Raw genomic sequence first — 27847 nt, forward strand, 5'->3', positions numbered from 1 at the left:
ATAAAGTAGAGCTGAATCTAATATGACCCCAAACTAAAAGAAAAATGTCACAAAAACTTGTAGTAAAGTAAAATTAAATTTAAAATTCGACTTTTATCGCTTAATTATGGCTTAAAATCAACAAATATTTATTAAATTAAGACAAAGTTGTTTCGCAGTCTGAAAAAAATGTTAAATGAGCTTTAGGCCTAGAGCTCTGTAGATTATTTCTGACGTATAGACATACATAGGCACAGAAAAACACTCGGAAATTGTTTTTAAATTCTACGGGTAATTGACATTTCCATAAATACATATGTATATATTTTACTACGTTGATAGAATTGTTCTTAATTACTTTGCCAAATATGAGCGCGATCTGCCAGCAAGTTTATTTACAGCAGCTTGCTTAAATCGGTACACCTCAGCAGTGTGCTGCGATTTTTACAAAGGATTAAAATATCGAACACAGAATTTGTCTCCAATTATGTATTTTTAACCAAATTTGGTATGTGGAATCGTTAAGAATGTTGGAAAAGGCTTAGGGTGATTCAAAAACAAAAGCCTACGAGTACAAAGCCTCCAGAGGTGTGCCTTGTTCTGGACGACCTCAACTGATGAAAATATTAAAGAAGTGAAGGAAATGGTGCTTAAAAATCGTCAGGCAAGTGTTGGCATTAGTGCTCAACATCTCTCGCGAATCCGTTCGAATGTTTTCGCTGGATATTTTGGGTATGAAATGCGTTCTTGCTTGACTCGCCCCAACAAAGCTGAATTTGTTTCAAAAAGAGTACGATTGTGATCGAATTAGCAAATACAGAACTTTTTTTCTTTTTTGTTATTCTTATTTTATGGTATAAAAGCAACAAAAAATAAGCAAGTATAACCGGTGCGTAAAATGCTGTTGACCGGTGTAATGAGTTTGCATGTAATAGTTAGATTGCATAAATCGTGATATTTAACGCTTTGAAATTTTGCAAATAAAGGTTTCATGATGATTAACGCCTATAAAACCAGCTTTGCCAAACAGTCAACTATAAAATAAGGAATTTTGCAATTGAAAATATTTAAACATAATATTTTTTTGTTTAAAAAAATTTATAATCGCAGCGTTTGATAATATTTTAATATATGAATATATAATATATAGTACAAATACTATATAATGTGTACAGTAGTAGCCAATAAAATGTTACCGCGGCTGAATTTTATACTCCTGTTTTTTTTTTTAATTCATTTTTTAATTTTCCAACTTTGGTTCCTTTTATGTGTTGAGCCCTATCTTTGGAACTCTTCTAAGCAACTCTCAGCAATTTCGTTAATTACTGTTGCTTGCGATTTTTCGTTTCATTTATGATGTATATAAGATATGACTTATTACTGAAACTATGAAGAAACTGACAAGTATTCAAAAAAGTGTGATTCTTCCTTTAAAAGAAAATTACAGACCGAGGGCGATTGCAAAAAGCATAGGACGTAGTCAAGTGTCCATTCTAAAGTTTTATAAAACGCATGACGCAACTAAATCTTTGGACAGCGCTCATGGAAGTGGATTTGCAAGGAATAAAACATGAACTAAAATGGATCAAAATTTAAGGAACCTAAGCCTGCGCAACCGACTTTTGACTTCAGCGGAGCTAAGCTCAGAGTTAAAGAAGCAATATTCGGTGAATGTAAGTGCGCACAGGCTCTGTAAGATGGTCTTAAGGCGAGAAGGCCAAGAAAATGTCTTCTCTAAATGCAAAAATTAGCACGGCACGCCTCATTCTTGCACGAGAATATCGAAATTGTACTCTAGAACATTGGAAAAGGGTTATCATCATTGATAAGTCGAAAATAAATTTGAATCAATGCGATTAAATCCAGTAGGTTCGATCACATCCCACAAGTGGAATTGCTTCCAAGTACTGTGATAACCGGAAACCAATTTCCAGCGAGTTACATGGCTTGGGGTGGAATTTGCTACTATGGTTGCAGTGAATTGGTTCCTTAATTGTTTCTGGATACATTGACATTATTAAGCACTTTTTGTAGCCAGCAGTGGATGCCTTGTTTCCTATAATCATTGACTTAATACAAGGTCTGTCGCAAAAGAAACAGAACTTTTTAAATATAACTGTTTCTGGTCTGGCAGGTTCTGGCTACCTATTGGTGGGTATATGAAATAAAAAGTTTGATCTGTTGTTGACATTTTGTAAAAATTTTAAATCAATTGGATAACTACAAACGATGTCATTGACAAAAAGTGACAGCAGCTTTTGGTCATTGGTTGTAAAATGCATTTTGAACAAAGAGCAAATATTAAATTTTGTTTTAAACTTGGGAAAACGTTTACTGAAACATTTCAAATGATTAAAAAAGTTTATGATGATCAGAGCCTATCCTGTAGTAATGTGCATGAGTGGTTTAAGCGATTCCAAGAAGGAGGACCTCTGTGACGATCAGAAGTCGGGCCGGCCAAAATCAGTGATTACCCAAAACAATATTGAAAAAGTGCAGGAATTTATTAAGAATGAGCCGATAACTTCTATGCGTTACATGGAAATGGAAAATGTCACCAAAGACTCCATTCATCGCATTTTGATAGATAAACTGTGTCTACGGAAGGTGTGCTCCATGTCCAAGGCGCCTGGCGCCTGTTGAACGATAATGCGCCATGTCGTCGGTCGACGTTTGTCACTGATTTTTTGACAAAAAACTCCATATTAACCATTAATCACTCACCGTACTCACCTGATCTCCCACCCTGTGATTTTTACTTATTTGGAAAATTTCATTTGCCCATAAAAGAACACTGGTTTCAGGACATTTCAGGTATTCAAAAGGCGACGACCGATATTCTCAACAGAATTCCGAAAAATGACCTTAAACACTCATTTGAAATGCTAATTGACCGGGCTAAATGCTGTATCGAAGCACAAGGAAACTACTTCGAATAGAAAAATATAACTTTTGAAAAATATTAATTATTTGTTGTTTTTTTTTAACAGTCCTGTTTCTTTTGCGACAGACCTTGTATTACAGCATGACTTTGCGCAGTGCCATAGGACAAAAAGGGTAATAATAAGTATTATATTTGTTATAGCCATTCTTAATAAACAATAAAAAAATCTTTTTGAAATACACATCTTATATTAAAAGAATATTTGGAGCGAGACGGTATAAGAACTGTGAAATGGCTGGGAAATAGCTTAGATTTAAATCCTATCGAGAATTGCTGGGCTATTTCGAGAAAACAAAAAAATCTATGATAAAGCAGAGTTAAAATTAGCTCGGAATACCGACAAATTTTTGCAATTTGATTGGTACTTCAAAATTCCGAGGGTAGTAACATTTTATTCACCACTAAGAAAATATAAATTTACGTAATTTATGCTAAAATGAGAACACAGGTTAAAGGAGTGGCTGTCATATCAAGGCATTTAAATCCATTATTTAAAATTATTTTGAAGAATAAGTTCATAGTTTTTCTTCAGAGATATTCAGTTTTCAGATCAAAATTTACTTCGCGTTCGAATAATTAATCGATCACGTGTGGCTTTTTTGATATAAAAACAAATAAATTAATATTAAGTTCATATTTGTTTACCTAATTAAAGGCAAAGTTATTATTTTAATAAAATTTGAATATGAAAATATTTGTAAAAGTAAAAAATCAAATAAAGTTTAAGGAATGTGCATGAAAACAAAATATTGCTATAAATCATTTTTTAATTGTAGAAAACACATTATAAGTGCAAAAATTATTATTTTTATTTTCTTTTCCTTTTGAAGTTAGTTCAAAAAATGCAAAAAACGTAGCGGGTGGAGGCACATGCACACGAACACGTAGTATATTCGTGCGATTTCAAGCGGCGTTATGGTAATTTTTCAACGCTCTGCGCCAATACGTTAATTGTAATTAATATCTTTCGATAAAATTAGCAAATGCGAGACGACACACAAAGCCGCGTTGTAAATTTGCGACCAAAAGAAAATATTTAATGCAGAAAAATTAAAACAAAAACACAATTTATTCATGTTGCATTATGTAGCAAGATACAAATCGAGTTCATTATCTGCAAGGTTGCTCTACTTTCCCAGCAAGGCGGCATAAATACCAAAATACGCTGAGGCAATGAGAAAAACAACAGCAATAAATCCAAAAAATATGCAATAAACGTTTAATAAATTTTTGCTCGTGGCTGTGAGTACGATTATAACAAATTGTAAAGCTTATGAAATGAAAATCAAGATATATAGTAGCTATGCCTAGATTTATATACTAATATGTAGTATACATATACATATGTATATATGTACATATGTAAATGCTATATATATATATAGAAGCAAGCAAACAATATTAAGGCGAACTGCAAGTAAATGTCGATAACAGGCGTATGAGTAGTACACACAACAACAAAAACAATAAAAGCAAATAAAAAACAAGGCAACAAAAATCATAAAAAGAAAGGCAAACAAATCACAAGCCATTCCTTATGTAAAATAGGGTATTTGGAGCACTCGAGACCGGCGCCCAAGACAACAAGGAAATAGACGAAACGTTGATTGGATTTAAAGTGACAGTAATAAATGGCAACAAATGCGCGCGGCCAAAACGTCAGTGCTACGAGTATTTTGCTTTGCTTGCTGCGCCAACGTCAACGCTCAAAGTCAGCACACAACAACACGCGGCGTTGCGCATCGCTACGTTTAATTTACATTTTCATTTTCCTTTTCATTTCATTTGTGTGTGCGCGAGTGTATTGGTGTATTCATGTATGTGTGTGTGTGTTTTGCCTATTCGTCTGCTTCATTTCAATGGCACACAAAAAGCTTGAGCGCGTGCGGCGGAAAAGTTGCCGCGTTTAAATGTGTGTGTGTGTGCATGCTGAGTAGTCGTTGGCAGCGTTTGCCATGCCGCATGACCATTCGTCACGCAGCGATTTCGTTGTTGTCGTTTGGGATTATCAACACTCTGCTAGTTCATTTGCTTTTGTTTTCCCGAACGCTTGAGCACTTCAGACCAGCTGTTCTTCCACTCAGGTGTTTGTGTGTGCGTGTGTGGACTTAGGCGCGGCGTAGGAAAGGAAATTCATCAAATTTTGCTAGAACTTATTCATACGCAATTTCGTGCAGTTGTTCGTTCACTTAATTTTATTTTAAGTATTGTCAAACTATTTTCGTTTCGAAATAATTTTAAAAATAATATTTCCTTAGGCAAATGTCGACGAAATTCCATAACTAGAGTGCGAGAAACATGCCGTTATAATTGGGTCATTATTCTTAAGAAATCAACGCGAAAGATTCTGAGATTTTAATACTCTTGCAACATGTTGCTACAGTGTATACTAGTTTTGTTCACCTTAACGGTTGGCAAAATTACGAGTTTGTAGATGGTCGTAATCGGACCACCGCCACGCATACAAACCGCCATGAACCGAAAATGTATAAAGTGTCAAAGTTAAAAACTGAATTAAGATATAAAACTGTAAATTGCAGCATAAGATCGGAGTAGCAAATGACACCTGTGGGCAAAAAATTTAACAAAATAAGCGAGGCCTGCCCTCTAAGTTTAAGTTAAGTTTAATGTACATCTTTATATACATATATGTATATAAATCTTCTGACCGTGTGTTTGCATTTGAACTGCTCCTAAACGGATGGACCGATTTTGATGAAATTTTGTGTGTATGTTCAAGGAGATTCGAGAATGGTTTAGATTTACAATTTGGTCCACTGGAAAATGTTTTTTAAATTATTTTTTCATTTTTAATCAATCGTTAATTTTGGAATGGTTGACCGATAGGTGGCGCTACCATCGCAGTATCCAATATTCAAACCTTAAATTGGCGTAAACGTGCATTAAACAAAACGATGCCAAAGTAAAAGGCGACATCTGTAGATCAAGTTTTCATATTGTGGACAGAGTTGTTCGTTTTTAAGTAATAAATTGGGTCATTCAATACATCTATGGGTAGCTATAATATTTTTTTCATACCTGCTAACTATTGGAGGGGGTATCTTGGCAGGCAATTTACAATTGCAGAAGATCTTTCATAAAAAATAGTAGCATAACTGAAGTGTTGATAAAAATGCAAAGAATTAAAACTGGCTCATTTATCATTCGATGAATAATATACCACGGGCATCCCAAAAGACTGATGCCATAACCTTGCCAGCCGATTTTTTTTGTCTTTTCACGCTTGAGAACCGTTTCTTAATATGCAGTCCACTAGGCTGACAAACGATTGGACTCGATTGATTTCACTGATGCACAGCCCAAATTCAATAGTATTTTTATCCCAAAAACCAATTCTTTCTTAACGCACGAAATTCTTTATGATTCATTTTTTTGTAAACTAACACAAGTTGCTTCACCAAAAATGCGATTATTCCTTAAATAATATTTATAATCTAACTAATAGGAATCATATAGATGGTATTAGTAGTACTACCTATGTAACAGCCACAGTAAAACTTGGGCGGATCCTCTAGTATATGTATAGGAACTTTTACCGACATTGTTATAATGGATGGAATCTGATGATAACCCGGCTCACTTTACATGCCATGTAACAGTACTGTTAAAAGCTAAAGCAGAAACTACTCAAGCACCTAGGTACTGAATATATGTACCCAATGCTTCTAGTTGACTTTTTACCGAAAATATCGATCAATCTGTGAGATATATAATTGAAATGCAAAGAGAATCCTTTCCTGACTGTAATATGTCTGTGTACTACAAATGGGTTGAATCGGTTTAATACTTCGCTTAGTCCCCATATACTTAATATAAAGGTTTTCGAACTTCCGTGTGACTTTATACCGCTTACATCGGGCAATATGTGAGTTGTCTAAATAAAATTGAGAAAAGAAGATCACGCATTTTCCTATAATGGTGCATAATTGTGCTTAGAATGAGTAAAATCGGGTGAAAACTCGTCATAAACACCATATAACTAGCAAGCCTTATATACATGAACTTAGTTCCCTGGCTTTAATCCTTGCAAGTGTCAAAAGTATGAAATTTTCGGTTACGCTAGAACTTAGCTCTTCCTTACTTGTTGCTTTCAAAATTCACTCAACGATGGATGTGATAGAAAAATAGAGCCTGTTACGACAAGGACAATCTGGTCTATACTATCTTTGCCTGGATGTCTGGGGTTGTATGGCTTCACAAAGAAAGAGTGAGAAACATTCACTAAGTACATTATCGGCCCTGTCTGGACCTTCAGTTAAATACTAACTCTCTCTGAACTGAGTGCCACTGGACTCATTTCTCTGATGCCTTTTATAAACTTAACGTGCGATATGCATTTATATTCGATCGGAATGATTTATATTGAGAACAGAGGCGGCACTGATGCACTCCGAAGCCCCTTTCAATCTCGAAATGGAATTCCCAGTGATACGTTCCTTGAGCCACTTATTTGCCATCAACGCAGAGGCTCCACTCAGCGGAGCAATCATCGCAACTACTCCTCATTTATCAAAACATTAGAGCGACAAACAACGTAAAAACAAAAACAACGACACAACCGTCAATCATCAGCAGCAATAACATATAATATGTAAAGCTGTTGCTAACAACGACGACGGCACGCCCCACCAACCCCCATGTCGCATACGCCCAACGCTAACTAAATTGTATGCAGCAAAGCCAAACAGCAAATCGTTAGCGTAATTAGTTTAATTGTGCTGGCAATTTGCGGATGTCAAGGAGAAGGCAGCAACTGGCAGAAGTGCCAAGCAAAGATACTACGGTCTACGAAATCGGGCGAAGCAAATATTTTTCTAGCTGGATATGTAGATACATAGATGCCTTGAAGTGTAAATAGTTTTTGTTTATATTTATTATTAAATTTTGCTTATTTATTATAACATACATGGGTATGTGTGTAGGATTAGATGTAAGTATGTATTAAGGACTTGCTAGGAATACCATTTCAGTTGTTCGTATTTCCGTGAAATATGATTAGATACTATTCATTTATTTCCTTTACTGAGCTTTGGATGGTATCGAGTACCTATGCACAATCAAAGGAAATTTCGAAATTATTTCAATTTAGAGACTTCAGCATAATTTACTTTCATATACAGATTTTCTGTTTTTTCAGTTTTCTACTTTAATACGAGGACGATTGAATAGGTGAGTGATTTATCTGTCATTGCTCTAAAGCATTTTAAATAAAATTTATGGGGAAATGTCCTTGAAATATTGCCATGAAATACTGAAATCGAAAAATTTCTGAAACGAATGGTAACAGGAGATGAAAAGTGGATCAAATACGACACCAATGTGTGAAAAAGATCATGGTTCAAGCGTGGTGAAGCCCAATAAATGGTCAGGATTAAAACCACGAAAGGTTATGCTAAGTGTTTGGTGAGATTGGAAGGGAATCATTCACTATTAGCTGCTCCAACCTGGTCGAACCATTGATTCTACATTTTACTATCAACAACTGATGAGATTGAAGCTAGCAATCGTAAAAACTGGCCAGAACTGATCAACAGAAAGGGCTTCGTCTTCCATCAGGACAGCTCTAGAAGCAACTTATCTTTGATGACTCGTCGAAAACTGGGAGAGCTTAGCTAGGAAGTTTTAATGCATTCACCCTATAGCTCTGACCTTGCACCATCGGCCTACCATTTGTTTCGGTTAATGTAGAACTCCCTTGATGGAGTAAAGAGTCAAGAGAAGCCGGTGAAAATTACTTGTTGCAGTTTTTCGCCGAGAAACCAGAAAATGGAGAAATGTCTCTAACGGAAAAATAGCAAAAAGTGGTCGATCAAAATGGTACATACGAGTATTTGATTAATTAAAGTTCATTATATATATATAAAAAAAAGTATGTTGAAGTTTGATTAGAAATGCGAAAAGACTTTTTCGACTACCCTATTTTATACAAAGTTATATGGAATGATGTACTAGTATTCGAGGTCATGAAGGTTTTTTTCCAGCAAAAAAATTAAAAAAAAAAATGTAAGGCTGACAAAACATTTCCGAATTGAAATTAACAACTTTTGAGAATCACTCTTCTTCTGTTATAAACTTAAAACAAAAATACGACAAAAATTACAGATCTAACAAACAACTCTAAAAGTATAAAAAATCAGATTGCATAAACCATCGTCAAATGAGTAATTGAAAAAGTGAGCAATTTTTTGCATTCTAATGCGCGGCTTTTGTATATTTTAATTAAAATATTTCGACAGAAGCTTGTCGGTGCGTTATTTGTTTTATTTTCGTTGCCGACTTTAACTTTCGATCTCGATGCTGTTAATGACGCGTGTGCACTGCACACACACATACGCACATATAACTGATTTTATGATTTTAACAGCGCATTTTTGCGGGTTTCTCTTTTAATAAACATACATATGTTTACGAACATACATACATACATATGTGGAATATATACAAACGTACACACATGCAAATCCACCAAAATATGTTAATTCTACGAATTTCAACCGCTGAAGTTAGAAACAAAGCTTAAATGAAAACAAACGCGTGATTTTGAGCGAATTGATAATTCGTCAGCGGCGTTTTTACAACTTGATTTTGCTTTTTATTTCTCTTTAACTTTTCGTTATTGTTTTTTTTTCTATTTTTTCGTATTTTATGCTTGTGTAAGTTTTTATATAAACGCATATATTTCGATTTTATTGCTGTGGCAATAAAATTAGTGTGTTTAAATGTGCGCATGCGTAGAGATTTTTATCACTGCGCGAGGGATTTGTCGAAGCGCGTCAATGCACAGCCGTTGATTAGCGTGTTTTTGCAGAGAAGACAAATACACGCGGCGTATTTCAGCTTCTGTTCTTGTAGATTTGTTGATTTTACGAACGCTGTTGGCCCTGTGCGAAACACACTAGCGTTAAGCCATGTCGATTAACAATGTCAGCTTCACCAGCAAGGAAACAACTTTTAGCTTACAAGTTCAAAATTCAGCACCCAAACACAGAGTATGTGCTTAATTTTATCATTTCATCGCGTAAAACCCTCACCTCAACATATGCCTAGTCAAATTTATCTTATATAATTATCAAATAAGACACAAATAAGTGACCTTGAAAAGTCCAAACAATGCTGCTGTTCGCTCCAATTTGTCAGACGCGTCGTTGTTATTGCTTTCTTACTAATTGAATATTTTTCAAGCCACTATCAACACAAAATACATACAGACACTTAGTCATACACATATTAACTGACACAAAAATTTATGTATCTGTATAAAGGGTGTTCCAAAATTAAAGCAAGTTTTAAATCAGCAGCCATTTATGTAGTAAAATCTTGATAACCATAAAAAACTAAGCGACAGCTGACAGTTTAGGCTTAGTAAAAGTGGAGCGTTACACGATAGAACAACGTGTCTTCATTATTGAACAATATTACCAAAATAATGAAAGCTTGGCGCCCGCAGTTCCACAATTTCATACAAAATATGTTCGAACTAGTGTTTTAATTTCATCAACTGAGAAGATTAATTGAAATGGCGGCAAATTTAAAGCTTGTGTTAATTTTGGGAAACCCTGTATATACGAGGTGTGTACAAAAAGTATCGCGAATTTTGTGTTTTTTCAAAAATTATTTATTTATTCATGAATATCTATTTTGTCCCCTTCAAATAATCCCCATGAGATATTATACACTTGTGCCAACGGTTTTTCCAATCTTCGAAGCACTTCAAAAAATCATTTTTTTTATCTTCTTCAGCTCCTCCTTCGATGCCGTCTTTATCTCGTCAAGAAAAGCGTAACGTCGTCCTTTCATGGGCCTCTTCAGTTTAGGGAACAAGAAAAAGTCACAGGGGGCCAGATCTGGGGAATACGGTGGCTACGGCATCATTAGTTGTTTTTGAAAAGTCGCGTTTCTGGCGGACTGATTCGCGCAAATTGCGCATAACTTGTAGGTAATATTCCTTATTGACCGTTCTTCCCTGTGGCAAGAACTCATGATGCACCACGCCCCTGCAATCGAAGAAAACTGTCAGTTACGATTCGCGATACTTTTTGAACACACCTCGTACATATATATATTTTATCTGTACCTTCAATCAATTCAGAGAAGAAGCAATTAAGCTTAGAATTGGACCTTTGTATGAAATTGACTAGCACACACAAACTTAAACAAATGCCATTTAAATAATACATAAAACTGTAGATTTTATACTTATTTGACCTCTATTCAGCATCCTTTTCTTACGCACACATACCGATATACAGGGTTTTGCAATAGGCGCGATATGATTTCTAAGTGTCGCTTCGGCATTTTTTCCATTGTATTTAATAATATTTACAATTTCATCATGGAAATATATATGCAAGAACAAAGTTTACAATTTATTCAATTTTATTATCAAAATAATAATAAATAATTATAAAAAACCATCTCCTCCAATGAGGCTCACTTTAATCTGAGTGCTGCGATAAATAAACAAAACCGTCAATTCTGTTGCAAATAAAATCCAAAAATTATTCATGAACAACCATTACATGCTCCTTAATTGACAGTTTGGTGGGGTTTTTGGCCTGGTGGAATCATCGATCTGTATTTCGTACGAAATGACGCTGATTACACCGTCACCGTCAATGGAGAGCGGTATAGATAGATGATAACCAATTTTTTTTTGACCTCAAGTGGAAGCAGTTGATCTGGACAATATCTTATTCGAAGAAAGCGGGGTTGCGTGCTTTACAGCACTTGCAACAATCGAATTATTACGAGAAAAGTTTGGTGATTCGTTTATTTCAAGGAATTCTGACATTGCATGGCCTCCAAGAAGTTGTGATTTAAGCCATTGAACGAGTTCTTGTGAGGTTATTTGAAGTTATTGATCTTTAGCAATAAACCAGACTGTTTCCAAGCTTTAGAAGTAAGTATAGAATGTGCTATTCATGGAATACGACTTGAATTAGTGGAAAAAGTACTCGAAAATTGGGTTCATCAAATTCGTGTCTGCAAAAGAAGTCGTTGAGGCCATTTTGAATGATGTCACGAGGACGATTCAGAACTTAATTCTGTCGATTGCATTTGCCATTAAATAATAAAAAACATTTGAATTACAATTAGTGTATTTTTTTTAAGAAATCGAAACACACTTATTGGAAAGCTCTGTATATAATTGAGGTAAATGAATGAACTTTGAAGCAACACCATTCACTACTAAATCTATTTATAGAGAAGTTAAAAAAATTATTTAGAGATCAAAAAACTAGAAGCGAGCATACTCTAGTACTTGTGCATACACATTTACATACATATGTACATATATAATAAGAGAGAGTTATATTTCTATTAAACAAAGTAAAATGACTTGTCGGCTGGATAAGTTTACACACATTTCTGATAAGACACTGTAGGAAAATGTTAGCTTGTAACTTTTATTACGCTTTCTCCTTAAGCTAAAGGTTAAACGTTGAAGTTAGATTAAAATTCCGCTCAATTCGTCGACAACTTAAATATGTTTTCTTTTTAGGTATAAAAAAGATGAAATATTTAAATACCAAACCCTTAAACGCTCTTTTCTAAAATAAATGCTCGACGTAAATATCCCAAATCCAAAACTCCAACATTTTATATTGTTTTGAAAGCGAAGCAAAATTATGGTCATATAATTGTCGTCTAGGGTCTTAAATATTGAATAAAATCGGAGGTAATATTCACTACTGTCAAAAACTAACTAGGCTACACAAAATTCAGACAAAAACAAAAAACAATTATAAGTATAGCAACATGGAAATATCTTAGTAAAATATCATGTGACTTATGAAAGATTCTGCAACTTCTTGGTGTAGTTTTATGAGTACTAAAGTGTCTTCTGTTCCCAAACTATTCATCGGAGGGTTTACTTTTATGATGCTCAATATGAAATCTATCTTACTAAATATTTTACAAAAGACATAAGGTGAGAAGAAGTTATTTTCCAACTATCTAAGTTCTTACAAAAAAAACTGTCTTATAATCATTTTGATAACTCCTGTAAGTAATCCTCAACTCAATCATACAAAGGAAGTAGTTTTATGGAGAAGAAAATTGAAAATTTGTTCGGCTATATTTTCGGTGACGTAGTCAATTGATATTGCCCTTCGCATGAGAAAGCCTATCTGAAGATTTTCCTGATAATTTAATCGTAACTTCTATTAAACTTCAACTCGAAGATATGATTTGTTTTTCTGACCTGAAACACCCAATAAAATATAACCCCTGAGGCAGACAGTGTAACTGAAACAGTTCAACTTAGAAGAGCAGAACCATGTGCAAAAATCCTCAAATTTGAGATTTACTTGAATGTGCTTTACGAAACATTTCTTGCAGAACCCTCTCCAGTGGTTATATAGTAATTTAAGCTCTGCATTTTCATTGAACATTTTTAAGAGGAACGACAGACACAGGGTTGACATTTTCGCATTTAAAGTGTCAGCCAGTCCAAGAAATAGCCAACCGACCCAACTTCGTAAGCGCCACAGTCAGCCTCAACAGCAGCCAAGCAAAGCAAGTAGAAAACAGCAACAATTTTATTAAAGAACAGCAAGTCGTATAAATGCTGGGAGGTCGGGTGAAGAATGATTTGCTTTAAGTGATACCAATTTGCATATTAAAATCGCGTCGAAGCGAGCGAATATAAATAAAAACAGAGCATAAGGAGTAGTAGCCGTAGTAGAGGGAAATGGAAGAATGGTATAAAATGACAGAAGGTGCTTACTAGTGAGAGGAAAGCGCGCGAAGAGCTCCGACAAGGAGGTTGCCAGCAGTAAAATGAAGAGTAACAGAAAACAAGTGGTGGAAAAAGCAAAATGAAACGTAGAGCAGTGAACCATGCTCAACTCATGCCACATGCCGCACGCCACATGGCACTTGCTACTTGCTACTTGCCACATGCCAGCACATGGCACACGCAAAGTAAGGTGGTTTTACGACTAGAATGTTTCGTGACATTTTCGGTGCTTTCAACGACGTTAGCCACTGAGTTCGCACAAAAACTTAACTTTAAGCGCGCATGTTTGGAAATTCGCACTGCTAAAATCGCTGGACCATGTAGTTAATTGTAGTTGAAATAAATGTAATGTTGATTTTTCCCCTATGGACTTATAAAATTTGCGTAATGGCAGCTCTGCTCTTTAGACAGCAATTGTAACATACATTTTCAAAGCTGTCAATCTTGCAATACCAGAACTGAACCATACATATTTTTGTTTATGCTATCAAGACGACAAATTGGTGCTATATAACGAATTGTGGAACCGAAATCCCGTATATTTGGCTAATATTTCTCAAAATCTAACATACCATATTCCGAAAAGAGTATTTTCTTATGAGAAATCTATAAAATATAACGAGTTTCACGGAATAAGTCCTCTACGGGAATCGAGAGAACAAAGGTTACTCTAAATACTGGAGCGATAGTTCGAGTTTTTCTCTGGACAAGTTGTATTATAGATAATTTTTTGAATTTAAGATATCTATATTGGGCATACGCCGAAAAAAGAAGTGGTTGAATTGGTATTTCCAGAAAAGCATCAAAATCAGACATTCTAGGTTTAAAGTGCTCACTTTTCTAATATGGCACTTATTAGATTAAATTTTAGAATATGAAGAATATACGATTAAATGTTGAAATTGGAGATTATGAGCTATGTGTACAAGGTCTAACAAATTTAAGCAACGATTAAGATTCCAGATGTTGATTATACACACTCACACAAAATATGACGTACAAACATACACATACTTGTACTTCGTAGGTGCCTGGCACACTTGTAGCCAAGTGAGTTTGACATACACATACGTGTACACGTCAAAACTTTGCGCCGAACAAAAGGTGAAAGAAAAAACTGCAAAGTTGCAAATTTATTATGAATAAAGCTTAAATACTGAATAATTGAAAGAGTTGTCAAGAAGAAGTGTGCGTATGACTGTATGAAAGTATGAAAGTACGAAAATGCAAAAAGATGAAAGAATGTGTAATTATATAAGTATGTACGTAAGTGTATAAGTAAGTACGTAAGTGTGTAAGTAATTGCAATAAGTGCGAAAGTAGGTAAGTAAGCCGCTGTGCTTACCTTAGATTTGGAACCGCTGCTGCTGCGGCGGCCGCCTGTAACGGTGGTGGCACATTGTACGGGAATGGTAGTTTGGCGGCTAATGCGGGATTCTCGAAAAGCATCTTGACTGATTTGGCTGCTTACTGCTGCTGCTGTTAATTGAATGCTGTTGAATGAATAAAAAACACTGACGCACAATATAATGCGATTATTTTATAATTATTTTTGCTTCGCTCAGTGGCAACAGATAATTTAATTTTGTTATATTTATAAAATTTCTCTTCACTGAATTTGCACTGCGCGCGATTATTAAAATTTTCTTTCACTTATATCCACTTAATTACAATTTCTTTTTTTAACCCAAACACTTTATGTTGCTTTCTGCTATATATTTTTGATATATAATTTTAAATATTTTTTATTGGTAACTTAAGCTTGGTAGTAACTTAAGCACTTTCATTAAGTACTTGAGTTGGAAAAATGCTTTAGAATTCATGCGTGAAAAATCTTTTTTTTTTTATTTAATAATTTTATTTTTTTATATTTATTTTCAATTTTTTTATATTATTATTCTTATTATTATATGAAAGTTGTGTGGTTTGAGAAAACCAATTAAATTTATTACAAATTTGTTGCTTTACACTTTTTTTACTAGCAGTTTTGTTGCTTACAGTTAAACAAGTGAATTCGCTTGCTATTTAGTTGTTGAAAATTCTACGATTTTACAGAAATCAATTTATATTTTTTTAACTTTCACTTAATTTGTATTTTAATTTGTATTTTCAGATAATTATTGCTAGCCCAGCTAGGATATTTTTTTGCAGTTTACTTTTATTTTACTTAAAAAAATCTTTGTATTTCACAATTTTTGAAAATTCCATGGATTTTAATATATTTTATAAATATACTGAGTTTGCTATTATATATTTTTGTTTATGTAGCTGTATTAAATCCACTTTTCTCAATTTATTATTTATATGCAGAAATTTTTTGTTGTTGTTCCAGTGTTTTAAATTATATATTTAATTTTAAAAGTAGTTTTTTGTAATTATTTATTTTTTTTTTTTATTAGTTGATGTGTTTTTATTGGATTCAATTGAAAATATTATCTTTTTATTTGTTATTTCACTTAACTTTTATTAAATTTTTTGTGGTTTGTAACACCTTAGTTGTTATTTATGATTTATAACTTTTTTATATTTTTTTTACATATGTATATTCAAATTCTTCCTTTACACTACGCACATTTGTATATTTTTTACACACAATATTTGAAATTCTGAAATAAATATTTTGCAGAATGTTGTTGTAATTTGTTGCTTATAAACAGGAAACTTTACTGCTTTGGTGTTGACTGGGTTGTGCTGGAATGAAGTAAAAAAAAAAAAATATTTTATATTATAACACATTAAAAGTTACTTTTTTTAATAAAAGTAGAAAACACAATAACAATAAAATTTTAATATAAATAAATTGTAAAAAAAAAAATTTAAGGAAATGTCGCTCTTTAAAAAGTACATATGTACAGATAAAAAATATTGTTTTGTTGTTTTATGAAGACAAAAATTAAAAAAATAAATATGTATATAATAAATAATAAGAAAAAAATTAAAAAAAAATTCATTAAAAAATATTTAAATTAAATTAAATAACAAAAGCCAATATGCGATTTCCTCTACTTTAAAACAACATTGATTCCCTACTATTTTTCTTAGTACTATATTCATAAATGCACCTGCGAAACTATAACAAACATTACCTAATTGCCTCGAGCACAATGCTGGGCGTGAGGACGGCTGTGGAGCGCCACGGGAAACGCACATGAACGGTATGTCGCCAGCTGACTTGTTTGCTGATTACATTTTAATTAAAAATCTTTGTTTTTCACTTAGCAATACGAACAATAAAACACACTCCAAAAAGAAGAAGTGATTGCGGCAACAACAAAAATTAGTTGAAATTTCCAACTAATCAACCAAAACACTTGCGTTCATGATAAAAGAAATTAAAGTCGTCAAACTGCGATGTGTGCCAACGACGCGACGCCGTGAAATCAAAACTCTCCGCCTGTTTTCACGCACACACTTAATTGCCTCAGGAGGGCGGAGCGGGCGTGTAGGTGCAAAGAAAACGAGAAGGTGGCACTAGCACACAGCCGCACACTTGAATTGCTGCTTTTGCGCTTATTTTTTTTTTTTTGTTTTTGCTCCCCAACCCTTTTCCATTTTCATTTGTATTAATATTACCTTTTTAGTGCTTTAATACTACGCTTTTGTAGCTTTTTTTTGCCACTTTTGCGGACAATCTTTTATGGTACTTCATTAAGAATTTAGGGTGACCTTTACCGTCTGCATGGCAACAATTATGCTCTTGATTTTTAGGTTATGATTTTTCATGTTTGTTATGCCGTTAGGCTGAAATTAACTTTCGGTTGTTGGGTTGTTGCCCACGAATGGCACGAGAAGATTCATGAATCGCAAATAAATTGTCTACAGAGAATCAGCGAAGCTATGTATATGACTGAAAAAATTAGCTTCGTCTATCATTCAAAATTTAGGACTTCACAGTTGCTGGCAACAAATCGCTCAGCTCGCAAAATACAAAAATGCATAAAGCGTTAGAATAAAGCATTAGAAATATATTATCATTATTTCCTTAAGGTGGAAGAAGAACAATCAATATACGATATCTTTAGATGCTGATCCATTTGATTTTCAAATCATTGTACTTTGTATAGCATCTTAGTCATGTTTTGAAAATTTAATGGAAAAACCTTGACTTTGCAAAAATTAAGAGAAATCGAGCATTTTAAGGCACTGTTGTTTATTTATATATATCCCCATAAATGAGTGTTCCATTTAAAATTTCCAATTGAAGTCAAAGAACAACTAAAAAATGTTTTTGTTTCATTTTGACCCACTTTTAAAATTTTGACAATTCTACCTATGTTGAGTGAAGGCCGTTTCTAGGACTATTGTTGACTTCCACAACACATTTGTGTAGCTTAATTGTGCATTTAAATATTCCATACCTGTGGAGCTTAGGAAAATAATCTGCAAAAGTTTAAGCTTATTTGCCACTAAATGAATAAAACGGAAGGAGGTTAAAAACTTTATTGACGGAAAATATTATATAAGCTTACCATGTGTACACATAGATACATATGTATATACATATATGTATGCATACGGATATATCAATTTATACAGGTATATAAAACTAGAACGACGAAAAGGCAAACTTTTATAGCAAAAACGCGGCAGAGTAATCAAAAATTTATGCTCACAGATATACGGGCATAAATGCATACGTATCCTTGGGTATAAAAGTGAGTACATGCAATAATACGTAATGAGTACAATGAAGTCACCAGTCGCGATGCGGGAGCAATATTTAGTACAAACAAGATAGGCTTGGATATGACTCAATTCAAGTGAGAAAGTATTTTCTTCAATATTCTTTAATTAATTTTCAAAGAGATGCTATTGTTTAAGAAACTCTTGAATTTTTTAAAAATTATTTTAATATTTACTCAATAAAAAAAGAAAAAAGTTCAACTTCTATTGCTCTGAAGCTTTAACACCCTTCGCAAATATTAAAGTTTACTTACAAGAACTTTCATCAGATTGTTTGGAAGTTATACTACTTATAATAGGGACTCGATCACTACAATTCCTTTGGAGATTGCACCGTTCCCTTGCCAAATTTGATATCCCAACATTTAAAACGGATTCCCTACAAGTTTTGGATTACGATTGTTCAGTTCGTAAGGCAAATATATGCTATAGTGAACCGATCAAAACCATTTCTTCGGAGTTTACACCAGTGCTTTAGGCAATATATCATGTCAACTTTCTTGAAGATATTTAGTCAATTGAAATAGTTTTTTTTTCATAAAAATATCGGACGTTCCGACAAACGAGCAGTTTTAGATCTATTGCCATATACATACACAAACTGACGGCCGACGAAACAGATGGACATGGCTAAATTGACTTAGCGCATCCCACTGATAATTTATATAAATTCTATATAGGATCTCTGACTTTTTCTTGTGGGTGTTATTAACTACATGGCTTAATATACACTGTTCAGGGTATAAGTATTATAGGCACGTTTAAATTTGAAAGAGTTTCCACTACCGTATTCGGGAAACTAGCATTATGTTCTATAACAGCTTCTTCAATTTTCGGAACCAGTTAATGGTAGGATATTTTTCAGATAAAATAGTAGTTTTCACCATTGATTATCTAAGAAATGTTCCCTATCATGAACTACGAAAAAATATGTAATAAGCATTTTCAAGCAAAAAGTCATGAAATCTGCTTTATTTGTGTTGGGCTGTCGTTACTATTATTTTTTTAAGCACTACTGTATGCATGCATATAATATAATATGTATGTAAGCCGCTAAGGTGAAACTTTCTGAGGAGCGGCTGCTTAAAAGGACATAAAGCATGCTTATATACATACACCTATGCATACATACATACATATGTACATATATGCATCCAGATAGTCAATAACAATCGAAATCGTAACCTTCTACCACGGCATCACGCACCAACCTAACTGCCTACGTGGTCGCAGATATACAATATACATATATTTACAATTCTACATACATGCACATACATATGTATTTACATTGTTTATTTTTGCATTAACCTTAGCATGCGCCTTTTGTAATTTTTTATCTCTGTTTATATTATATAAATCACTTTGTTTGATCAATAATCAAAAGAAACTTGCACCACATAACTCAGCTACCGGCTATTATAGTTATTGCTTTTGTTATTTTTATTGTTCTTAGTCACAAATTATTAATATTTTTTATTGGCAACTTCAACCTCTAATTTGCGTGGCATGCAGCGCTTTGCTGTCAGTTGCCAACGCCACTTGCTCCACGCAAATAAACCCAACTTACAAACACACGCATACATTTACATACAAACGTACATAAAAACTGCCAAACAGTAACCGCCAACAGCGTCAAGTACACTTTTTGTGATGTTATTACGATTTTTTTGTTTTTGTTATTGAATAGCCGCGCGCAGCATACAATAGGCAAGCAAAATAAATCACTCGTTAGCAAACGCTCGAACTGGTACAACCGCCCGCATGAGGCGACTTTTGTCAACTGAATTCGAAATTCATTCGAGTCGTGCGGCGACCGCGATGGAGATGGCCACACTTTGGAGCATATTCAGCGCCAAAACCCCTAAAACCAAAATTGAACAAAAACAAAACCGAAACAACAACAACATGCGCAAAAGTTGTACAAACGCCGTAGTAGCAATGTGTTGACACGAGCGTCCGATGACGCATAATCGGCAGCATTGCTTTGCCCACAGTTGTTGTTCTTGTTTTTGTTGCTGTTGTTGTTGCGGTGGTGGTAGTGCTGGTAGTGGTGGCGTTTAAGCTGTTTGTGGAGTTGGAGTGTTGGAGCGCGCTCGAGTCTGCCATGTGACACTAGTAGGCCGTTGACGTAGATAGCAGCAAAAATTTCCACCCGCTCATTGTTGCAAGAAGTAGTGGTCGTTGCTGTTGTTGTGCGTTTCAAATTTGTGTTACCATTATAGCCATTTGTTTGTGTGTGTGTGTGTTGTGTTTGATTCTTTTTGAAATTTCTATGCAATTACGCTCTCTACCATTTCCAAAATACTCGCTCTCTCTCTCTCGAAGGAAGTCTCTCCTCATTTGAAAGCAACTTTGTGTTGAGCCACGTTTTGGCAAAATTTCGTCAGTGTCCATTTATCCTTGCCGTTGAAAGAGATAGCATGCTTGCGAAATTGTTACACGTCAGGATGGCGCTCTGTGAGAGCGCGGTGATAAGAGAGTGCGTGCGCTGGCAGGTAACTTATTGGCAGTAATGAATGTCGATATTTAAGCAATATTATAGGCACACATACATATACATACATATATTTGTGTATATAAATATTTACATACAAACATATCAATATTTATAGTAACAATAACCTCAAAAAAGTTACGTGCAACAACAAGCACATTATTGCAGCCTCGCATTATATGGCCAAGAGGATTCACACACATGGCCATACACATACACACACACACAGACTCAAACTCAAACCCACAAATGTAAACTGAGAACGTGTCTTTATCTGCCTTTAGCGTCTGCAGCGTGCTTGGAGTTTTGGCAGTAGAGTGACGCGCGATATGCGGCGGAAGTGCACATCAACAATGCGGCTGCCAATATTCGATAAACACCGAAATGGCCAAAAAGTAATAACAGCGTAATAGGCCTCACTCGTGAGTAGTTTCTGACCGAATGCTTGTGTGCATGGGGGGATGTAAGGAGACGGTTGTGCGTTTAATAGAAAACTGTAAACAAGAGTGTAGCGAATTTTTTCTCTATTTGACTTTAAGGTGTTTTGATATTGTATTAGGTTTATGTGTCATAACTTACTTAAACGATTTAATTGCTTTCATTTAGATTTTCTCTGTTAACACCTTTGCGTGGAATTGACCTTAGAGTAAAATATACATATGTATGTATTATTATTTCCACCTTATTTGCGGTTATGGAGTTAAAAATCCTTGACTGAAGCCCAGAATTACCATTGATTCTTACAAATATCCAACCAAAGGACACTTCACTGCGAATCCGTTTGACGAAACTATAAATACGAGTATTGCTTCTTTGGATTTAGCGATCACTTCATAAGAACTCGCGCATTTTGTCTGCCATAGCTTGCCATTAACTCCACGGACAAAATTCTTGAAATGGCCACCATTCACTCCATCTCCTTTTGCGCTTATTCATCCTTTTTGTTTGCCTTCTTGCCATATGCATATACATACATATATATATATGTATGTACGTATGTAGATATGTGTGTAAAAGTACAGTGATGGCAGAATTTTTATTTCATTTATTTATTTTCAATTGTAACTTTATTTGTCATAGCTAATTTTAGCGAGTATTCGTTGGACGATGGCTTCCAAGAGAACCCGGATTCTTTTATTTTAGTTTTCTCAACTGCCATTTTAATTGAAAATATTTTTTTCTTTACAATCTTCACTTTTCGCCTTAAAAATCATTCTTAAAAGTTTAATCACATTTTTAATTTTTTATTATTTATTATTTTTTATAAATTCTGCTATATTTTTGAGTCTAAATATAGTTTTAATACAATATATTTTCTTACTGTATAAATTTTTTATGTTGTTTTTAACTTATTTCGTTTATCTTAATTTTAGTTTTATCTTCCATTTTATTCTATATCTTTTTTTTCAAATATATTTGTACTTTTATTACGTTTGATTCTAAATTTCATTTATATAAGTATTTATTTTTTATATTTTTCCTATTCCTTTAACCAAACACTAACTTGCCTACAGTAATTTAATGAACCCTTATCCGTTCGCTATCTGAAGTTTGCCAAGTATATACATATCTACATACATTATACTCTACTTTCTTATGCTTACTAATATGACAACTTTGCAAATTTCCTGCACTCCAATCCAACTCTTATCATTAATTATGTATTTATTTAGTTTGCATGTGACGTATGTATTTATATATATTTTTCTAAATAAACATTCCATTTCCTCCGATTTCTTGTATTGTATTGGCCATTTTATCGTTGCCCCAATCGCCAAGTGGCGACTTTGTGAGTTGCTCTGCATTCCACATTGTTTATTGACTCAGAACTTTACCGTCTCGCCATTACATGCCGTTTATCTACCTTCTTTTTCTTTAACCGACTCTTGTCTCGGCGACATTCGTTTCAAAATTAGTTGTTTGTTTGCATTGGAGTCGAGATTATATGCTTCTATATGCACATATGTACGAATGTGTACATATACTATGTACAAAGCTTATGTGCGAGCATAATGCATACATGTAAGTGTGTATATGTCAGCATGCTCCATTACATTTGCGAACCCCTTTCGCATAGCTCGCTGAGGGACTAACATTTTGCTTTGTGTGCTTTGCTTTGCTTTTCGCTTTGATGGATACCAAGTTCTGGCGTTGTGTTTACTTGTTTTCACTACAGTCTACGGTTTGTTTTTATGATTTTTTCTTCTCCAGTCGTCTTTGTAATAGTTTTTGGTCTTCTACTTTCGCTTCTCATTCGTTTGGTTGTTGCCTTTATCTTTTATTTCCTTGTAATTCTTAAATTGCTATTCTCTTTTGCTCTGTTTTATTTATTACCAAGCTGCACTTTTTTATTGTTGTTTTGTTTTTTATATAGAATATGCTTGTATGTATGGTATTATAAATCTTTAAGGCAAATGTTATCGTCGTTGCTTTTAAGTCGCCACGATGATCTTGAGCGTGCTTCTCTGAAAAATGATCCAGCCGTTTTATAATCGCGGTTACGGGTGGTTATATGTTTGTATTTGCGTTTCTATGTAGTTATGTATGCAAGTATATGGGTGTATGATTGGGTTTCTTCAAGACTTGTGGTTTTTCTAAAAGTACTCATACAAACGTACACATTTATTTACGATTACATAAATACTGATATATGGATTTTTTGTGAGAAAAATGCTCCTTATCCTACTTAGTTGGCGCGGAAGGTACCCTGCCTTTGTCAAAATAAAAGAGTCTTACGCTGTTTAATGGTATCATTTCATTTTCGGTATGAAAACAAAGTCAATTTGATCTGGAAGAACGGCATATTTACCAAAAAACCAACTTTATAGAGTATAATTAGTAAGCTCATTGGTAAAAACACTATTCTCTAATATTTCGAAACTTGATATTTTCACATTTTATATCGGTTTTTGGAAATTAGTTTTCTGAGACAAAGAGTCAACACAAGATAATATTTTTTACTTATTATTAGTATTAATCACTGCTAACACCATGAGATAAATATTAAAGAATGCAGATTTTTTACTTTATGCCAATCTTCAATGTATAATTCATTATACTGTCCATTGCAATGCTTAATAAAAATGAGATTTTATAGTACCATACTTGCAGAGAAACACTCTGTTAACTTAAAAATCACTTACTTATGATATAAAGCAACAACATGAAATGCGAAAGGGGGGTTAGAAGAGTATAATTATAGCCGGTGTTTTCAATTATTCAGTTCGTTTCTTTGTTCGGTTAGAACTGATATTAATTGTAGTTTGATTAAGCAGCAGTACATATGTATATCTAAAGTTACATATGTTTATCACACCAATGTTAAATGTTCGTGAAGTTTTTCTATTTATTTATATTGCATTAATATTTTATTTTTATTTTACTATAATATCATAATTTTCAATATTTTTTATGCAATATTAAACCGGTTTAACTTAAAAACAACTTTATATAACAAAAATAAATGTTTACGTATTTCATGTTCGCAAACTATAAAACTATTTTATATAAGACAACAGCTTTATTTTCATATTTTAAAATTTTTCTGTATTAACTATTTTTTAAAATATATTTTTCTTTTCGAATTTTGTTATTATTAACGACAAATATATTTAAACTTTATATTATTGCTATTAGTTTTGCTTAAGTTTGTCCACCAAAATGTACTCCCTTATTACAAAAATTAAATGTTTATGTATTTTATATTCCTTATATTTGCTTAATCACAATATTCTTTCGATATTGGACAACTGCCTTTATTTACATATTTTTTCTACTTTATAAGTATTGTGGTTTGGTTTTCTATTTTAAACCTTATCGCTTACTTCGCAGCTTTTAAATCACAAAAACAAAAACCCATTTGCTTGTCTTGATTTATTTCAAAATTTTAGTTCAATGCGCTGTTTTCTTAAATTAGTTATTAATCATGTACCCAGTATCATATTTTTATCATGTTCGTTAAATAATTTATTTGCTATTTCCATAGTCGTTTATCACATTTGACGGAAAAACTGATTAACAATGACCAACGCCAATATCCCACTTCGATATCGCTAATCAGGCGTTATCAGCCGTCGAGTATGTTTTTGTAGTGCCGTGTCTATGGTCATCGGAATCGTTCGACCGTTGGTTAAGTTGCGAAGATATTGCTCATACATACATACAGACATAAGCAGGTAAAGCTGGTCAAAAAAACGAAATAGCACGTGACAAAAAGTTGTTTAGTGTCGCATTTCACACAAATTCTTGGTTTTTAATGGAATTCACAACAAAAAAGATTATTTTCAATATTTCAAATACAGGAAAACTCAATTTAAATTTACAAAATCATAATATAAGCAGATTGTGTGAAATTGCTATTTATTTTACACACTATTTCGCAAGAAAGTAAAACACACACATATTCGTACATACACAATAACACAGAGTAACTTTTCGTACGTTTGCATAGCACAAAATGTCGTTAATAAAATATTTCGACAGTCAGTTGTAGCAAAAATTAAGAGAAATTATATTTTGTTGTTGTTAATGGGTTACATGCATTGATACTTCATTCTGTCACCATGCTTACGATGGAAGCACGCGAAACTTTGGTTTTCGTTGTCTAATGTTTAACTTTTTGACACTTTACCACTTCCACATCCTTCACAACACTTGCTCACACACACACATAAATATGCGTGCAAATATATATATGTAAATATGTATTCATTTAGTTATTCAACCTTATTTTGCCACAGCATTTATACCTTTTTGTTTTGCTTGTCTCGACCTTACGATGTCACTTCATCAAATTTCATTTACTGCTATTCAATATGACGTTTCAAAGCAAGCACACACAACAAATTATGCCGAACGGAAGCAACGTTTAAGCGAATTTCACACGCACTAACAACTTGTCGAAATAACGGTCACAATTGTACTGAGAAGAGTTGGACGCCAACAAATACGCCAAAGCAAAGCCGTCCGCCAGCGGCAGCACATGAAGCGAAGTCAGAATCAACGGCGAATAAGTCGAGTAAATTCCCACCAACAAATTGACCAGTTGACGGCAGCGAACAAGAAATGACGCTTTTTCAGCATGCTGTAAAGGCAAACAAAAACAATTTCAGCAACAACAACGTGCTCAGATGCACGCTCAATATTATTTTCTTATTTAAGTGCGAGTATTTCTTATTGGTGGGGGAGCAAACAAGGTGACAGTGCTCTCCATTTGCGTTTCTCTAAAAATGCGCGTTTCCGCTCATGTAGCTGATATTCGCTGGAGAGCGCACGTTTGTTACTTGGGGAGCATGGGAGAGCAACTTCTGCGTTGCTTTTTGTTCTGTGAGCAGCTGTGAGTGCTGCGTGGATGCCGCCTGCGCATTGTTTCAAATGTTTTTTGCCGATTTAGCTTCAAAATTTCAATTTCTGCAAAAGCTAAAACAAAAACAAACAATTGTGCCGTCATAATAAGGACAAAGGCGCACAGTTCGAAACCAATATAAATCATTGCACAAAAAGAATGAAAACTTCAGTTCAATACAAAAGCAAATACACACATTCATATACATAGATATTTGCGTACTTGAAGATAAACTTACACTCCATGCTTCGAAAAGATAAAATTCTTGCTCAAGCCGCGCTGAGAACACTTTGCGGTGGGCCAGTCAAGCGTAAACGAGAAGCGGCAAGTAATCAGAAAGCCGCCTAGACGTGTTTTGTTCACACACATTCAGCCACATTGGGTATGTTGTTTTATATCTGGCCGACGAAGCGTCACCTACACATGTTTAAACACATACACTAAAACGTGGAGCCAGACTTTGGTGAAGTTTGTAGTAGTCGTCAATTCGCCCTGCTCTCCATTTCCACTGCTGCTTCAATTATGAATGTGTGTATGCATGTGATTTCCCTCGAACCACTTCCGCTCTACTTCATGTCACCAAGAAGACCAGTCGCAGCTACTTACAACACCGACTAACGAACTCATTATGACTGTCGCACTGTGGGTTTGATTGCCAGTCAAAATAATTAAATATTTTGAGTGCTAAACTAATTCAATACACAAAATAAACGATTTCAGTAATTTTTAGATAGTTTGGTGTAATACACGAACGGCTTAAAGGTAGTTATAAAATTGCCACCAGTTTGATATGACGCAGTTAAAAAAACTTTAAAACGAAGGTACAACTCTAAAAAATAACGAGGTCTATTACTTTGGCTCACTAAATTTTTAAGGCGTTACCACCTTTTTATAAATTTGAAAAAAATATAAAGAAAAGTGTTATTACAGGGTCTCCCAAAATTAATTAAGATTTAAATTTGCAGCCATTTTAATTAATATGCATAATTAACGAAGTTAAAACACTATTCCGAAAAAATTTTGTATGAAATTTTCGAACTGCGAAGCTTTCATTAATTTAGAAATATTGTTCGGTAATGAAGACACGTTGTAACGCTGCATTTTTACTAAGCCTGTTGGAACTGATTCGAGCTAAAGCATATATTTTTGATAGTTCCAGAAATATCTATTTTTCTACTTCGATATTTTTGAAAGAATTTCGAGACAAACTTTTGCTTAGACTTTCTTGTACTATCCTCCAATCATTTCTGAAATCCTTTTGGAGGCTTTACATACAGAGCGGTGACTTTTATATTCTGAGATTCATTGCAGTCGAATTCCGGGCTTCGCCTTAACTTCATTTGGGTCTCCAAATTATTCCACAGTATTTGAAACCATCAAGCCATTCTTTTTAAATTTGCTTGTCATTGTTCTTTTCACGTCGCTGCTATTGTCTACTTTTAACATACAAATACATAAACGCACCAATGTAGATTACATATTTGATCCTCAATTCAACGCGCCTCTATGTTAAATATGTACATATATTTGTTTTTCTTGTAAATTATGTTTTTTCTGTTGTTGTTAGTTTTTAATGCACAGCCATGCGGCATTTGGCGGCATCGGACACACAGTGGTTGCGAATGCTGAGAAACGAAA

General features: G+C 34.0%; 1 protein-coding gene across 5 annotated transcripts in view; it reads right to left on the bottom strand.

Annotated features, from left to right (window-relative positions):
- The window catches only part of LOC105229624 (poly(U)-binding-splicing factor half pint), a 320705-nt gene extending 294651 nt beyond the window's left edge, over window positions 1–26054 (bottom strand). For 3 of the 5 annotated variants that reach the window (XR_007421708.1, XR_007421709.1, XR_007421710.1), the window contains exons 1-2: window positions 25614–26054; window positions 15031–16376 (exon numbers count right to left, since the gene is read on the bottom strand). Coding sequence is in view for 2 of the 5 variants with exons in the window: in XM_049448305.1 (XP_049304262.1) it covers window positions 15031–15134 (104 nt within the window). In the remaining 3 variants the exon portion in view is untranslated. The remainder of the gene's footprint in view (window positions 1–15030; window positions 16377–25613) is intronic. The other 2 variants (XM_049448305.1, XM_049448304.1) reach the window with 2 other exon arrangements.
- Between the last annotated feature and the right edge of the window lie 1793 nt (window positions 26055–27847).

Source organism: Bactrocera dorsalis, chromosome 2 (assembly GCF_023373825.1).
Source record: "Bactrocera dorsalis isolate Fly_Bdor chromosome 2, ASM2337382v1, whole genome shotgun sequence".
Classification (NCBI taxonomy): Eukaryota; Metazoa; Arthropoda; class Insecta; order Diptera; family Tephritidae; genus Bactrocera; species Bactrocera dorsalis.